Source organism: Miscanthus floridulus, chromosome 18 (assembly GCF_019320115.1).
Source record: "Miscanthus floridulus cultivar M001 chromosome 18, ASM1932011v1, whole genome shotgun sequence".
NCBI classification, from domain to species: Eukaryota; Viridiplantae; Streptophyta; class Magnoliopsida; order Poales; family Poaceae; genus Miscanthus; species Miscanthus floridulus.
This window is the reverse complement of record NC_089597.1, coordinates 98,032,708-98,049,711: the sequence shown is the minus strand read 5'-3', so window position 1 is coordinate 98,049,711 and position 17,004 is coordinate 98,032,708. Positions and strand designations below refer to the sequence as shown.

The 17,004-nt window shown below is 43.3% G+C and overlaps 1 protein-coding gene across 2 annotated transcripts; it reads left to right on the top strand.

Moving 5' to 3' along the window:
• The first annotated feature begins 12,326 nt into the window (after positions 1-12,326).
• Positions 12,327-16,799, top strand: LOC136523053 (putative transcription factor bHLH041). 2 transcript variants are annotated; one of them, XM_066516835.1, is made up of 7 exons: positions 12,327-12,487; positions 12,579-12,680; positions 12,771-12,876; positions 12,988-13,002; positions 13,093-13,845; positions 13,945-14,331; positions 16,206-16,799. In XM_066516835.1, the coding sequence occupies exons 1-7, from the start codon at positions 12,360-12,362 to the stop codon at positions 16,296-16,298; spliced, it is 1,584 nt and encodes a 527-aa protein (XP_066372932.1). In that variant the 5' UTR covers positions 12,327-12,359; the 3' UTR covers positions 16,299-16,799. The 2 variants fall into 2 exon arrangements, with proteins under 2 accessions (XP_066372932.1, XP_066372931.1); XM_066516834.1 differs by having other exon boundaries at positions 12,346-12,487; positions 12,988-13,845.
• Positions 16,800-17,004: the final 205 nt, after the last annotated feature.

The following is a 17,004-nucleotide window of genomic DNA, read 5'->3' as shown; positions in this document are numbered from 1 at the left end:
TGGTCCAACCCTTAAATCAAATAATTATAAAGCCCATAATAAATGCTAATGAAATAAAGTATTAATTTTGCATGACAAACTGAAGGAGAATGATTTAACTTAAATATGTGGCTATTGTGTGCATGTATTATGAGTTCAAGGTGGAAAGCGAGTAACATGCCTGCACGTGTTTCGCGCCACAAACACGCTCGGGTGGCTAAGCTATGACATGAGTTGTATGGAGCCAATAAATGTTATGTAGCTCCAAACTCAAACCGAGAATGGTGAGAGGAGTGAGGGACGAGACAATGGAGGAGTGAGAGATGGATGGATGAGACAGAGAGCGAGGAAAGGATCAACGAGAGTGAGGGATGACGGATAGAGGGATGAAAGAAGAGTGAGTGATCGACGGACGGCCTAGGAGAGAGTGAGAGATGGAAGAAAACAGTTGCTCTTTGATTGATATTAGGTATAAATTATATTATATGATAGACTAGTAAATAGAGATATTTACCTGTACGGCCCTAAAAAAATGTGTCTTTCTTCTATGACCTTATTTTTTTTTGAACTTACCTGTATGGCCCAAAAACAAAAATATCTTCCTTCTATGGCCTTCCGTCAATTTCAGGCTATTGACGGTGTTAAGTGTGTGGTAAAATGACCATTTTACCCCTGATGAAAAAATAAAGTGCAGAATTTAGTTTGTCTGTTTTAGATTTAGAGTAATATTGCACAAATAAGGTCACACGTAATATTACATAAATTATAGTTTTAGGGCTTGTGCGCGATTAATATACTGTTGAAACTTTATATTATTTTTTGAGCATCTTAATGATCTCAATGAAAAAAAACATGAAACTATAAAGTTGTAGACCCATCGAGAGCTACAACTTTCATATATAAAGTATCTACATTTGACACCATATAAGAAAACATATGATTTTTCTAAGGCGATAAGTGCGGGTAAGCGATTAATATACTGCTAAAACTTTATTTAATTTTTTAAGCATCTTAACGACCTCAAATTAAAAAACTCAAAACTAGAAAGTTATAGATCTTATCGAGAGCTATAATTTTCATATATAAATCGTCTTCTCCCAAGATCGTATGAAAAAGATACAATTCTTCTGCTGAAACTTTATTCTTTTTGCTAGGGGTAAAATGGTAATTTAGCCTATACTTAACACCATCAGTAGCCTGAATTGGACGGAAGGCCATAGAAGGAAGAGATTTTCATTTTTGGGCCATATACATAAGTTCAAAAAAACCAGGGCCATAAAAAGAAGACACATTTTTTTTAAAGGCCATATAGATAAATATCTCAAGTAAATATGTCTGTGCGTGCAACAGGATGCACAATCGCTAGTGCCAATGATAATGAGCTAGTTATCCTTGTATTAAATTACTTGTGCAACTTAATTCAAATAAATTTTAACACCCATAATAAATGCTAGTATAATAAACAACTACTCCCTCCGTCCCAATTTATCTGTTGTTTTCGGTGTCCGTGCCACGACTTTGACTTAATTTGTACAAAATATGTGCAATATTTGTGTCTCCAAATAAATTTGTTAAAAAACTAGATTCAAAGATTTTTCCAATAATACTAATTATGTATCATAAATAATAATATTTTTAATATATATTTTGTTAAAGTTGTTTCTCGGGGTGCGAGAACGACAGATATTCTGGGACGGAGGGAGTAATCGAGTATAGGAGGACAGGAGATTAACTCAACATAAATAGATGACTATGTGTTACAGTTGTGTAAGTTTTAAAAAGATGGAAGGTAAGCCACACCCCGCAACCCCGCACGTGCCTCGCTACGTGCACTGGCTTGGATGGCTATACCATGATATTTAATGGTGCGGCACCAATGGTGGTTGTGCAGCTCCAAATTTAAAACTAGTAATGTGAGAGCGAGGGGGCGACAAATAGATAGATGAAAGAGGAGTGACAGATAGACAAATAGGAAATACATCCGAATCTAGAAAAGTGGGAGTGAGAGATGACAGAACGACGGATGAAAACGTGAGGAACAACCGAATAGAAAAAAGAGTAAGAGCCGAAAGAAAGAAATTTTCACTCTTTAATTAATATATTAAGTATAGATAACCGAATTGCCAGCCAAAAGAACTCTAAGGAACCGTGTACTAAGATGTCATACTAAACCGTGCATTTACACTACACAAACCATCACAAGGGAAGAGGAGTACATTATATATGGCGTGTGGCATGCACTTATGCGGTCGATCTTGTATATTTGACTGGTACATGAATTTCAGAATTTATAAGACTCTCTGACTACTCAAAATACGACAGATTCCATGTTATATATCCTAGTACCTCGCTGAATGAAGTTAAGGCACGGGTAGACCAAATCTCTCTGATAACAGATTATAGTGCTATTGACAGTCAGCATCATCGTTCTCCTTTGATCTCACCAACAGAAAAATGTTTGGCTGGGTTGTTCAGTAGGCACAAGTGACAACTAATATATTTTTAAAATCAAAAGGTGAAGCATTGTACTATTTTAATACCTGTAAAACTGAAGTAGAAAATCAATTTAAGAGAAAAATCAAACAGTAAATGTCTGATCAATGGTGGGCAGTGTTTTTCAAATGAATTTTTTTATTTCTATGACAACATGAAATTATTCATGAGAGGATACCGCCAACTCACCACAATTGAATAGGATAGTCGAAAGAAAGAACTACGCTCTACAAATTGGTTAACGTCATGTTAGAGATAGTGTGTAACACCCTGAATTTTGACCTAATTTAAAAATCACTAAAAATTTGAACTTTTTAAAACTTTGCATAAGAAGTAATATATACCGTTAGCATAGGTATTACATTAATATAAATAGGTTCACTTAAGAATAAAATGTGATGTGTAGAATTGTGTGATCACTTGTTTGCTTGCTTGTTGAACATATGGTGGTACACCTTGCATACTTGCATATTCAAATTTGAATTAAAAAATCATTCAAACAAATGCATAGCAAATTTGGGAAATAGAAAAAGAATTGGAAAATGAAGAAGGCCACTTGGGCTCATTTCCCCTCCCCCTCACTCTCGGCCCGCGGCAGCAGCCGCCCTCCCTCCTCCCTCTACCTTTCCTCCGCGTTGGGCTGGCCCGTCGCCGCGACCCGGCCCATCTCGCACAACACCCGCGCCCTCCCCGCTCTCCCACTTGCTGACGGATGGGGCCCGCGTGTCATCCCCATCGTCTACCTCCAGACGACAGGAATACCACGCCATGGCGCCCGCCTCGGCCACGCCGCCATGGCCGCGCTCCGCTCGCCCAGCACTGAGTGGATAAGTTCGACCACACTCTCGCGAACCCCCTCGGCCCCACGGATGCTCCTCCCCTTCCCTCTCTCTCTCTCTCACTGTGCCACCATCGACACACGGCGCCATGGCCACTCCCCGCCAACACCACCATGGGTAGCCGCCAAGTAACCTCCACCGCGCGCATGGGTACGACCGCACTGTGGCGAACCGACCTAGCCAATTTGAGCATGAGCGTGCGCAATGGCGGTGCACGCGGTGAGAAAATATCTCGCCGGCCAAACCACCATTGCCGGCCTATAAATAGGCTCGGGTGGTGATGCTTCGCCCTCGCCCTCTTCACTCTGAGCTCCGCTAGGAGCTAGAACGCGTCATCTCCCCCTCCATTCCCCCTTTCCACTTCCCTTCCGAGCTCAGTCTCGTTCTTCCCCAAATCAGGAGCCACCGTCGCCATTGGAACCGTTTTCCCCCTTCTCCTTCTCTGCTGTGTCCTGAGCCAATTAGTGAGGTAGGTGATCCCTAGCGCCTCCCCTTTACCTTCTGTCGTAGCTAGATGACCATAAATTGCTCTGTGTTGCATTGCCGTCGTGCACATCACTCCACCGAGCCACCATGGCCGGTAACCGCCACCGATAGGGCCCGGCTAAGCACCACACTACCATTGCATTCGCCACTCACCCGCACCCACATACATGTAGCTAACTAGATTAATTAGGGCCTCTAAGGCCAAGTCCACCGCTCAGCACCGCCGTGTTTCCTCTGGCGAGCTGCCACCGCCACCACAGTCCTCCCCAGCACCCAGGCCACCGCCAACGGCCACGGCTTGGCCTCCCAAGCCTCATCCACTACTTCACCATCCACACTAGGGCTTAGCCTCGCCAGCGTGAACTGCTCCGGTGATCTCGAGCTCCCCTCCCTTATTCTCTGGCGCCACGACGGCAGCCGTCCTGCTGTCGTTGCCTTTCTCTCTGTCCCTTCGCTTCCATGTGGGACCGGACGATGACGCCGTTCCCATAACGGTCGTCCCCAGCCGTTACCCTCCTCTTCCCTCTCACCTTCTTTGACTAGTGGGCCCATGGCCATAACATCGTCATCACCCCTAGACCCACCAGTCAGCCACACACGCCACACGCACACACACAGCGTTGGGTATACTATAGAAAATGCTAGGTGCACCCAGGTAACGTACACAGAGTGTTAGAAATCCATTTTTTTGGCTCAAAAAAATTCCTAGAAAATTTGTAAATAAACTAGATGCAATAAGAAAATTAATCATGTAGTTTGCACATATTTTCATGTACCAGATAATGCATGTAAAATTCCACATATTTAATTAACTATAGGTTAAACTTCTAAAATAGATAACTTTTGCATCTTCACTCCGTTTTGCATGAAACCACTTCTAAAATTAATTTAAAATCTAGCTCTATGCATTTCACCTGGTACCACCATATTGTTCTATGTTTGCTTTTGTCCTTTTATTTTATGTTTGGCGGTAGTCTTATTCGATAGCTACGCCGACAGACGACGGTGACTACTAGGGGAAAGAGGACCTGGACTACATAGACGTGCTGGAAGGAGACAACAGCAAAGGCAAGTCCTAGCTCCCCCACCCTTCTACCATCTTGCTTTAACTATATGCATAAACTTGATTTAATGAATTATTATCCTAGAAAATGAGCTCAGTTATTATATGATTTATGTTGAATTAAGATAAATGGTTACCTTGTTATTTTATGAGCTCCAGGATATGAATGAACTTAGGGATAATAATTTATGGAACTTGAAGCTTGAAAACCTGAACTAAACCCCGATAGGGGGGTGAGTGGAGGTAACTTATGTGGGATAAGTTATCTTGGCAGGATCACCTGGAGAGGGTTCCTGTGGGAGATACTCGCCTCGGTCACATAAGGAACAATTCATAGGCCATCTTGCCTAGTGAGGTATTACGTACAACCACACATCTCATATGGGTAGACTTGACCTCACACCCCGTTAGATAGAAGTATAATTTCTACTAGGAGGCCGGTGTAGGCAGCAGAATATTAGGAGAAGGCACGTATGCTATGTGATCTTCCATGGCCCGGTTGGCGTGGATGCTATGTGATCTTCCATGTTAAGCCCTTGAGTTTTAGCCGCGTTCGAGGCCATATTATTGTTTATTATGATGATTAGGTATCATCGGCACTGTTATGTTGGAATGATTTGGTATCATCCGAGATTATATGATGGGATGATGTGGTATCATCTGAGCATATGAGATGGGACGATTAGGTATCCTCCCGAGGTTAGTGTGTTTTTCAACCCCTGAGAAGCCGTAGTAGAGTTATATGGAAATCTAAGGTCACTTACATTCGGGTACGGGGTCTCGTTAGGCCTATTCTATCCGCTGATCACGGAAGGGATTGTGTCTATCGTGTGGGGAAATTTGTATACCTCTGCAGATTTTATTAAATCTATTCGAATAGTCACATCCTTGGAATGGGCAGATGCTGGGATGAGGTCACCTATGATTAGTTTTACTTTTATGTGTAATGAATCTAGTAATGTAATTTGACACTAACCCGGGGACTAGTGAGAATGGAAATACTCTGCTAGGACCCATCCTTTAACTTAACCACTGCACCACTTCTATTTCCACCCTATGGTTAGGGCTTACTGAGTACGTATGTACTCACCCGTTGTTGACTCACAGATTTTGGCACCGAGGAGGACCATGACTATGACGAGCTGGCACACCACGAGAACTAGGAGTTACACGAGGTTTACGATCGTAGGAAGAAGACATCGAAGCTAGGGTTTCAACCGCGCTCAAGCTTGCCTGTGGATTAGGATATCGCTACGTTGCATAATACTATCATACTAGAGACCACCATGATGTAATAAAATGCCGCTTCACGGCAGTAGTCTTCTGCAAGTTATGTAACCCATAAATATGCCCTTCGGGCCACTATTGTAAGACTCTACCCTTTTAGATATCAATAAAGCTCGGAACTTTTTATATATATCTCTGTGTGCCATTTCTGTTAATTTGTTCGTACTTGTGCATGATCTTGGCCCAAGTACAGATGCATCTAGGACTCTCAAAATGAGGGGCCGACATAGTGGGACTTTCGAAGGAATGGTGGGGTGGGGTTATATTAACTGCTTCTCATGTCTGAGATAAAAGTTTCTATGGAGTTGCATGTATCGACTAGTTCAACCGAAAAGCTTAAACTGGTAGAGAGAGGTGGGAAATTTACTTATACTCCAATGCATCCCCTCGATCATGTGGAGTCTCCTTCAGGCCTCAAACGTGGAATAAGAGTGGGCAACAATTATTTTATTTAATTGTGCTAGTTAGGATTCAAACTCGAGACCTTTGGCTTTGATACCATACTGAGTTGCATGCACCAACTTTTTCAACCCAAAAGCTTAAGCTTATGAGGAGAGGTGGATAATTTACTTATGCTCTAATAGTTCCTACAAAGAATAATGAAATAATACCATTCGAGGAATGGGAAAGAAGAGGTTAGCTCTATCCTACTTGTGCACATAGGTTTGTTTGGCCAAGCTGAATGTGCCAATCAACAAACATAAATTTGGACAAAAAAACTATTGATTGTGTTTTTCTTGATTATGCTTTTCACAACATGAGATAAAGGTTCTTAATAATAAGCTTTCGAGTACCATACATGCATGTTGGTAGAATCATAGAGTCCAAAGATGCTCAAATTTTTTTATCATGAATGTCTTATGAAAAATACATCTGGCTCATCTAGTCATGAACCTATATTACTCCCTAAACAACATGTTCCGATAGAACACATTAAGGAAGCCCATGTGGAAAATTTTGAGAAGGACGCCAGTATAGTTACTCGAAAGAGTGAGAGACAAATGACTGCGAAGTCTTTTTTATTATTACATTGTATACCACATGGATGACACTCCAAGAACCATATTCATTTCTTAACACTGACTTATGGAAGGAAGCGATACGGATTGAGATGGATTCAATTATGTCTAATGGAACCTTGGAAGTCGTTGGACATCGTCACGAGTATAAACCTATAGAATGTAAATGGATGTTCAAGAAAAAGCTTAGGCTAATGGTTCTATTGTAAAGTATAAAGCAAGACTTGTGGCCAAAGGTTATACCCAAAAATAATGTGAAGGCTTCTTTGATCCTTATTCACCTGTTGCTTGACTGACCACAATTCGAGTGCTACTTTCTTTGGCATCCTCTCATAGTCTTCTCGTTCATCATCAGATGGATGTTAAGACAAATTTCCTTAATAGGGAGCTAGAGGAGGATATCTATATGGACTAGCTAGATGGATTTGTAGCAAATAGTCATACTACCACAAAAATAATTTTAGAAGACAACCTCTCTTATTAATAGAGGCGGGCACATGAAACTACCTCAGTAAATGGCCAGACAACCTTCAACCAAATGCCCGCCTCTAAAAATTATTTACAGAGGTGGGCGTCTTAGGACATTGTGACGCCTGTCTCTTAAAATCTATTAACAGAAACAAGTGTCCTAAGCATCTGTCTCTAAAAATCGATTAACAGAGGCGAGTGTCTTAAGATGACTGTCTCTAAAAATAGTTTCATGCAAAAAATAATTCATAAATTTCCATATGAACTCGGATGAAGATAAACTTTATATCAAAATTGTAGCTCTCGATGCGATCTACAACTTTGTAGTTATGAACTTTTTTATTTGAAATTATTTAGAGTCCCAAAATATTTATTTTGAGTTTACATAATTTGAAATTCATGTTGACATGGTCTATACCAAAGTTGTAGTTCTCAATACCAAAGTTGACCGTGAATGTTCACATAGTTAATACTAAAAAATTCTAGTGGACAATCTGATATACATGTTTGTTGTTGGTAAGTTTTTAATTTGAAGTTGTTTAGTATCTCAAATAGTTGTTTTAAATTCACACATTTTGAGATTTAAATTTCTACATTTTTCAAACAGTCTTTGATGGAGATACATCCTATACCAAAGTTGTAGTGCTTGATAAGATTTAAAACATGGTAGTTGAAACTTTTTTATTTGAGCTCATTTAGTAGCCAAAATATTCAATACAAGATTACAAAATATTTGTGCAAAAATATAAAATCCCATATATACTCACAAGTGAGTGTGTGGTGCAGTAGTAAGATATTTTTTTGCTAGATAGTAGGTTGCAGGTTCGAATCCTGAGTAGGACTAGCTAGTGTTAAGAAGGCACGATGTGTAAATTGTTGAAGTCTTTGTATAGACTCAAGCAATAGCATGAGAGGTCTGATAGAAATTCAACATCTATTGGCTTTGTTGTGAATGAAGCTAACATATGTTGTAATATCGCGATGGTTGGGGAGAATGTGTGATCTTGTGTTAGTATGTGGATGACACACTGATCTTTGGAAGATCCTTAATGTGATAAGGTGGTGAATGATATTTTGTCTAACAATTTTGAGATGAATGATTTTGGATTGACTATTGTTATTCTTAATATCAAGCTGCTAAGAGAAGGCATCAGTGGGGTTACATTTCTGCAACCCCACTATGTAGAAAAGGTATCGGGTCATTTTGGGTATATTGACTGCAACCCTACTCCAACGCCTTATGATCCTAGTGTGTTATTAAGGAAAACCCCGTAGAGTAGTAAAGGATCAATTGAAATACTCACAAATCATAAGCTCACTTATGCTAGCTAGTGCTACGAGGCTTGACATCTCATTTACTGAGAGCAAACTAAGCCAATTTGTTTCAAACCCGGGAGATGATCACTGGTATGCTCTTGAGAGAGTAATGATCCATCTAAAAGGCACTTTGAGCTATCGAATTCACTATGCTAGGTACCCTATGATACCAGTGGGCCATAATGATTGGATAGCTGATGCTAATGAGATTTGTGCCAAAAGTGGATATGTGCTTGCAAGGTGCATTTAAGTCTTAATCTCGTATGAGATTTTGACTAAATATTGACTTGACTTAAATAGGTGGCTTGTGTGTGCAACTATGTTGAAGCTGAGATAGGGGAATGCGTGGCACATGTGTGCGCATCGAGCAATGTTGTAGCATGACATGGTGTGGGAATGATGTGACATGACATGACACGCACTGGCCGGGCTAGAATAATTCCCATAGGAGAGTAATGTGGCAGTTTCATATGTTATTCTAAGTAACGCACAACGATTACTACTTCATGATTATTCTTCGTAGTAATGCTGCGACATCTAGGTTCATCCCTCCCTTTGCCGGTACATAAGAGGAGGTGGTCTCCTGCTCTCTCTCTCGCGTACATGAGTGCATCATCCACCTTTCTAAGTTGCCATTGTACTTCATGTTTCCCCATTCAAACACCTGTGTGCACAGGTGTTCGAGGAGCAGGCCTCCAGAATCATCGCCCGTCTACAACACCTTCTTAGGTGTGCGAGTGGCCAAGTTTTTGGAGAGCGCATCTTCATCATGTGACTACCCACACCTGTACACCGCTTCTCAGCGACCAAAGGTCCATCACACCTGTATGACTACGTCCCAATGACCAAAAGCTCCAACAAGATGTACTTGTTCATTGGACTGCACTATGTACTCCGTCCTGCATCAACTGTGGTCTATGACATCAGCAAGCTCACTATTTATTTGGCTGGAATTTGGCTTATGCTGATGCTTATGCTAATTTATTGTGAGAGAAAAATATTGTTCGTTCGCTGAAAAGTACAGCTGAAGTAGTTCAAGCGAACAGGGTATGTCAACTAGTGGGAATGACACCATCAGTGCCTCTAACATTGCTCCCAGCTTAGGTTATAGGGAGTGTTTAGGATTGTTCCACAAACTCTGCTTCACAAACTCCATTATGGAGCAGCTCCATAAAAACTTAGAGTTTGTGGAGCACCCCTTTAGGTGCTCTCACAACTCCACCTTTTTCCTCGAACTAAGTGCGTGGAGCTGGACCTATTTGGCGAAAAAATGTGGAGTGGAGCTGAAAAACATGGAGTGGAGTAGTCATAAACACCCCATAATGTTGCTACTGCTTCCCACCCTCTCCACTATTAAGTTTCTAACCAAACCATGTCCATGACATAGCACATGGCAGTGCTAACATGGCACATGTCCATGACGTTCCGTTTCATCACTGTACACTGCCTCCAAACCAGATGAACAGCTAATCCATGGCGATTGCAGACATCACCGTTCTAGCGAGTCTGATGGGTTTTTTTTGCTTTGATAGATTATGATTTTATGACCATTTCCAAGACCCTCATAGATAGTTACCTATGATGATTTTTAGGGTGTCTGTGACCAACTGATAACATTATGTATCAAAATACTCTTTGTAGTGACATGGACCTTTGTTCCCTCTGGTACACCATCATTGACCATACTACAAACATGGTTGGTGTGATCTCGCAAGATTACCCCAGCTCTTTGCTTGCAACAATAGTGCGCGCAAGCGCCGAGTAGCAAGATGTATGTAAACCTCACTAAACACTAGGCCTAAAACTAAAGCAAGCGCTAACAAGCGGTCTCTAACTAGCCTAAGCACTTCACAAAACAGTAATGCTAATCATCTAATCTTCCTTAAGCACTTCTGGTGGCCAGATCATAAAGAGATGAGCCTCAACTCAGTAGAACCTTTCCTTACCTCCAACAACACTCAAATGGCCGGTTGGGGTGGTATATACAGCCTGCAATCCTAGATATAACCGTTGGCATTTGGACTATGCACGTGAAGTGATCATCAGAAACCATAGGTGATACCACTAGAGAGTTTCGATGACTACCACGTCGACTAGCCATTGTCGATCATTGGAGAGCCTAAGATCCAATGGTGGATCTTCGGTGATCACCGGAAGTTTTTGGTGAGGTTAAAAACCTTCTTCATAGCATATGTATAGCACCTTTATTCTACGGTGCCTTGCACCGGAAGGTTTTGGTGCCCTCTGTCTTCTCTCCACTGCGTCTCCAACTCCTCTGGCCCTAAAATCCGTTGGTGTGGTCTCCGGTGACGAAGGGAAGTATAGGTGAGATCTTCCTCTCTGCACTTAGACTGCATAGTAAGCTAAGCTCCGGTCCTTAGCAACTCTGGTGAGTATAAGACAATCAGATCGATTCATTTAATTTAATTTGTACATTGCTCTATTCTTTGGTGCTTCACTTCATTATACCACTGGAGCTTTCCGACGACACTATCCAATGTAATTTGAGCCTTGTTTTCTTCGTGTTATCTCATCTGAGCGATGCATCGGACTTTGTAAATGTCTTCAACCTTGCTTGATGTATTGATCACTTAAACTTCACGTTGCCTTGTCCAAATCCATCCTTATATGCGTAGGACTTTAACTTGTATACTTGCGCACACCAATTGTACACATGATCATGATCATGCTGCCACTCAATTACCAAAAATCATATAAAGACACCCTACCTAGGTGTCATTTTCGTTATGGCTGCCGCAAACATTTTGTTATTTTCTAGATTAAATTGTGCTTGAATTTGCATTATTGCCTAAATATCTAACATGCTATACCGGATAATATCAGAGTTCGGCGGTGTTTGGTTGCTAGCCACACTTCACCTTAGGCAACTTTGACCAAGTTGGTAATTATTTTTGGTTGGCAATTAAACTTAGACATGAATATTTTGGCCTCCACGTGTCATAGAGTATAAAATTATGGCAAGATTTCTTTAGGCATGGTAAAGTGTGGTTTAAATTTTTTTTGCCACACCACACTTATATAAACTTAGTTGCGGCAATTTATGGCTGAGAACCAAACAGCCCCGGAATTTTGACATTGATTTTCTTTTTCTGTCTGGAGCATTTTGTTCCTATGCTGGATAAAATCAGAGTTCCAGTGATTCCAATCTTCACATTTATTTCCTTTTTCTATTTGAAGCATTTTTCTATTTTATTTTCTTTTTGGCGTCCCTTTTTGTACTTGTCAAACGATTGTCACGTACGGAGTACGGACCACTCCCTCCCCTGCCCGGCTGCCCCCTTCCTCCTCAGTTCTCCCGCTCGGTGAGCTCGGGTACAAATAGGAGACCGCCTCCGCCATGACTGGGTAGCCTCCAAAGATGAGAGGGACACCCGCGCCGTTCTGCTCATGGACGCCATCTTCTCGCTCGCGGCGGGGACCCGGGCGCGCGTCCTGGAGCGCGCAGCGGCCCGCATCCCCGGCTGCCTCTACATCTGCCTTTGGGCGCCGATGATCGCTGGACCGCTCCCTTCCAGGTAGGTCTCCATTCCTGCCGGTTCCATGTGCTCTCTCCCGTTGCTTTCCCCTGACGTTCCTTCGTGCGATGGTGTGCATTTGAATGGGCAGCCATTTGTTTTGCGTGGACGCGTGGATCACCAACGACGGCGGCGGTCGCGTAAGGGCGGTGCTCGACGAGTACCGGAGAGCGTTCTGCGCCATCGTGAGCGGGTTAGCTTGCATTGCAACTCCATTTCAGGTTCAGCCCATGGATTGTTTATCTCCATTTGTTTCTGACGGTGGTGGTCACCGAGCTCGCAGCTGCGTGCCCGGCTGGGCGTACAAGGACGGCCGCCCGTACATGGAGCTGTCGGAGACGGACCTCACGTCGTCGGCGTCGCTGCCCGTGCAGCTGCAGTTCTACCACGTCAGTATATGCGCCCCTGCAAACGTTAGATAGATTAGTTTCTCTTTCAAGTCTACTTCACGCTACCTGATTGCTGACATTTCTGCACTGTCGATGTTGTTGTTGTAACAGGAAGCCGGCACGAAGGTACGTTTTCTCGATTATTGGTGCGCTGCATTGCATTCCATAAATGGAGACGACGACCGTGTAGCTGATCTGCTCGAGGTGGTGGTGCAGATGGCGGTGTTCATGGGCTGCGACAACGGCGAGATCGAGGTCGGGCTGTCGAGCACCTCGGCACCGGCGGTGGCGAGCCACGTGCAGCACTCGCTCCTGGAGGAGCTCATGCAGGCAGCGCCAACGGTGCCTTCGTCTTCGTCGTCCTCCATGCCGTCCCTCTCCATCGGGAGCCCCGAGTACTCCTCGTTCATCCGCTCAATGGCCACGTCGGCTGCTGCCTCTGCCTCCGCCGCCACCGGCGCCGCCGAGCCATCTTCTCAAGAACTGCAGCTGCACCCGGCTGTGCCGCTGCTGCCCGGCTTGCCCGCGCCGGTATATGGCCCACACGGCCAAGCGCCGTTCCTGGACCCCAATAACGAGCAGGCTGCAATGACGCAGGCAATTCTCGCCGTCATCTCCTCCTCCGCGCCGCCACCGCCGGCGTCCATCGCCGTGCCTCCGGCGTCATCCTTCAGGGCGTACAACGCAGCGCTCTCGCCGCGGGCGCGGCCACGGCCGGGCGCGCGGGGGCAGAGGATGATCAAGACGGCCATCGCGCTCATGGCGAGCGTGCAAATGGCAATGCGCCACCGGGAGCTCTCAGAAGCGCGCCAACATGAGGATGCCTCCGCCGCCGCGCAGCCGCCCCCGCCGACGCAGCAGCAGCACAGCAGCAGCCAGCTTCACCACATGTTCTCGGAGCGGCGCCGGCGCGAGCGCCTGAACGAGAGCTTCCAGACTCTCAGAGCACTGCTCCCTCTTGGAACAAAGGTACGGTCGAATACCGTTGCATTGCTTGGCTTGCAAGAGCTCACGACATCGCAAATTTGATAGTACTAATATTCACGTGCCATCGTGATCGATCTGAAGAAGGACAAGGCCACGGTTCTTGCAAACACGACGGAGTACATGAACAAGCTGATCGCCGAAGTGTCGGAGCTCAAGGACAGGAACCGGAGGTTGGAGACGCAGCTTGGCCTGCTGCCCGGCGAGACCCAGCAAACGCCAAGCGACGACGACCCACCGCAGAGAGTGGTCGTTGATGTGACCACCGCCGCATCGACCTCGAGTTCAACGTCCTGTCAACCTCAGGAGGTGTGCATTAGGGTGACGGTGCGGGCTGAGTGCGATCTGTCGGAGGTTGTGGTCGCCATGCTCGCCCGGATCAAGGAGATGGGGCGCTTCACCGTGGTGACCGTCGATGCTCGGCAGCGGAGCAGCGACCATGCACAAGTCGGCATCACATTGCGAGCCACGGTACCGACTCAAAATTACTCCATATCTGTTTTCAAATATATTTCTCTTTTAGATTTTGTCAAGTTAAACTTTGTTAATTTTGTCTTAATTGATGCCTATATAAGATATATTTCCTTATGACTTTAATGAAATGATAGATGGTGATGTATTTTTCTAAAACTTCCTAGTCAAATTTTAAAACATTAGACTTACTACAAAACTGAAACGCCGGTAATAAGCTTCATGAACTAGTTGTTCTATTTAACGTGGTTATCGCAATTTAGATTCTAAATATAGCTAGGCCAGCCAAAGTTAGTCTACTCTCAAACCTACAATTATATTCTTTTTGGAACTGAGAATAGAATAGAATACGATTTTTATAATTACAGTTAGTAGAACTTACCATTTCATGATTCTGCTTGGGCATGTATGGTTGGGTTGGCATGGCCTGTGGGATTTAGGGAAAAGTTGTTTGGATGTTTGTATATCGGCTAGGTTCAACTAATGCAAAATTGCTCCGTCAGCCTCCGTACAAACGAGATTGAAATCCATTTCTCGCAGTCCTGGGCAACACAATGTAGCTTGGTGCTTTTGATGCATATGTTGTCTCTAAATCGGGTCAAATGTTCATGCAACCAATCAACACTCCAATACAACCAGGCCAGAGCAATATAATCAACCAAACATCGAGTCCTTACATCATCTTAGCTTGGCCAGATCAGTGAGCTTGCATCCAAAATATGAGCAGGTTGATTACTTTGGTTAGCGAAGAGAACCAAACATGGATGTTACCAAAAAACATTAATTTAAGATTTGTGTGGTTCTGACGACATCTTGATTTAATTAACATTACACATACACAACAATCACGCAACACAAGACAATCCTACGTGGAAGAACTAGCCATACTACGTGTACAATAGTACGGTCAATATTCTATTTTGATGTTTGACCTGCATGGGTCTACCATATTGACGACGTCGCCCTGGAGAGGAGATGAAGAATCTTTGAAATGTGGCCCTTGAATTGAACTCTAAAAAAAAGTCTTTGAAACGTCCAAGGAAAAAACTAGCTCAAATCTGTAAAGGATAGTTTAGTGGAAGAAAAGACAAAAGACCTTTAAAGAATCTTGACCAGTTTTGCCTGTAGTAATAAAAATCGTTGACTGCATCTAGATAGGTCAAATTGGCAGCTAACTAACCATGCTCTCCCTTTGAATTGGTTCTACAACACATGACTCCGTCACATGACTCACTCAAACGTAGTTGAATGCGCGCATGCATGCTAAATAAACTTGGTAAAGTAACTTTTGTTATGTATTCTCCTCTCAAGTCTCAACACTGAAATCTATCAGTAGCGTTCTTCTGAAGTAACATACTTTTCAAACACGAATTAGGAAGGATCATTTTCCTAATTCTTAGGCATTTCTGAATACGCAGATGATGAAAAAACAAAGGCATCCCCTCTTAAAGCAGTTTGTTTGACTGCACTGGTATTTATCTCAATCCTAATTCAACCACTCGTATTTATCTCAATCCTAATTCAACTAGTTTCTACCACAATCTACTCCAATACATGTGTATTAAGGTGAATATGAATGTAATCAAACGAAGCTTTAACAAGTTTATAAAACCACGGATGTTCCCTGATTTATGGATGATGTGATCTTTCAAATTAAGATACCGTACCGTCTACATATAGGTGCACTTTCTTAATCAGTTGCTTCTGACGACGCCGTCATCCTGACAAATAAAGATTCATAACTAATGACTAGTGTGACGAAGGAGAGCTTTGAAAAGTATGTGTAGTAGCTAGATATGAGTACCATGCTGGTCAAAGTACTTGTTGGTGAAGCCTAGCAGCTAACGATTACTACTTGCAAATGAACGATGCAGGGTGGTAACGACGAGCTCGACGAGACATCCCTCAAGGAAGCTGTGGCGAAGGCTGTCGAGGATGCGGTGGCAAGACCTCCATCGCCGCCGTAGGCTGGGGGCCCGCCGCGCCGGAGCTTTTTCTAGCTCGGCTAGCACATCAGTTTTGACCGGATCAGGGCAAGGGAAAGACTAGCTAGTACTAGTACTGGTGGCAGCGATCTGTCAATTTCAATTTTTGTACGCTCCGTTCTAAATTATAAGTCGTTTTTGACTTAAACAATTTATAATTTAGAACGGAGAGAGCGATCATTGTTTTTCCCTGTCTTGTGCTTAAAGGTAAGATTTGATTTGACTAGGACTCTTTTTGTTTTGGCGTTGTTAGGGGAGTCATCGAGGGACAGGTAAAGTACATACCAGGACAATTAGCCATGCACCATCTAGCTGCCTGAGGATGATGTTAGTTAGCTGTGTGTGTGCGGGGAAGTAAATTTTGCCCTTGGCCAATGTGCCCTCGTGTGATTCACTGTTAATTATCTTCTCTAAGACACGTGTAACTAATCTCAGAGCAGATACAGTAGTGAATCACATGAGAGGTTACAACCGTAAAGGCACACTTTCTCTTCCATGTAATGCCCAATGTTGTAATGTTGCTTTTTACTTATGCTAAACCAGGTTTGTACCTTCTTTTATGCAGAGCTAGTGAACTACAGCCCTATAAAGCCTCCTCTATCACATATATATTATTAAAGAGCAAAAATTTGAACCTTATTCTTTCAGTGGAGCCTTCTCTTAACTAATTCTGTGACTGAAAACGATA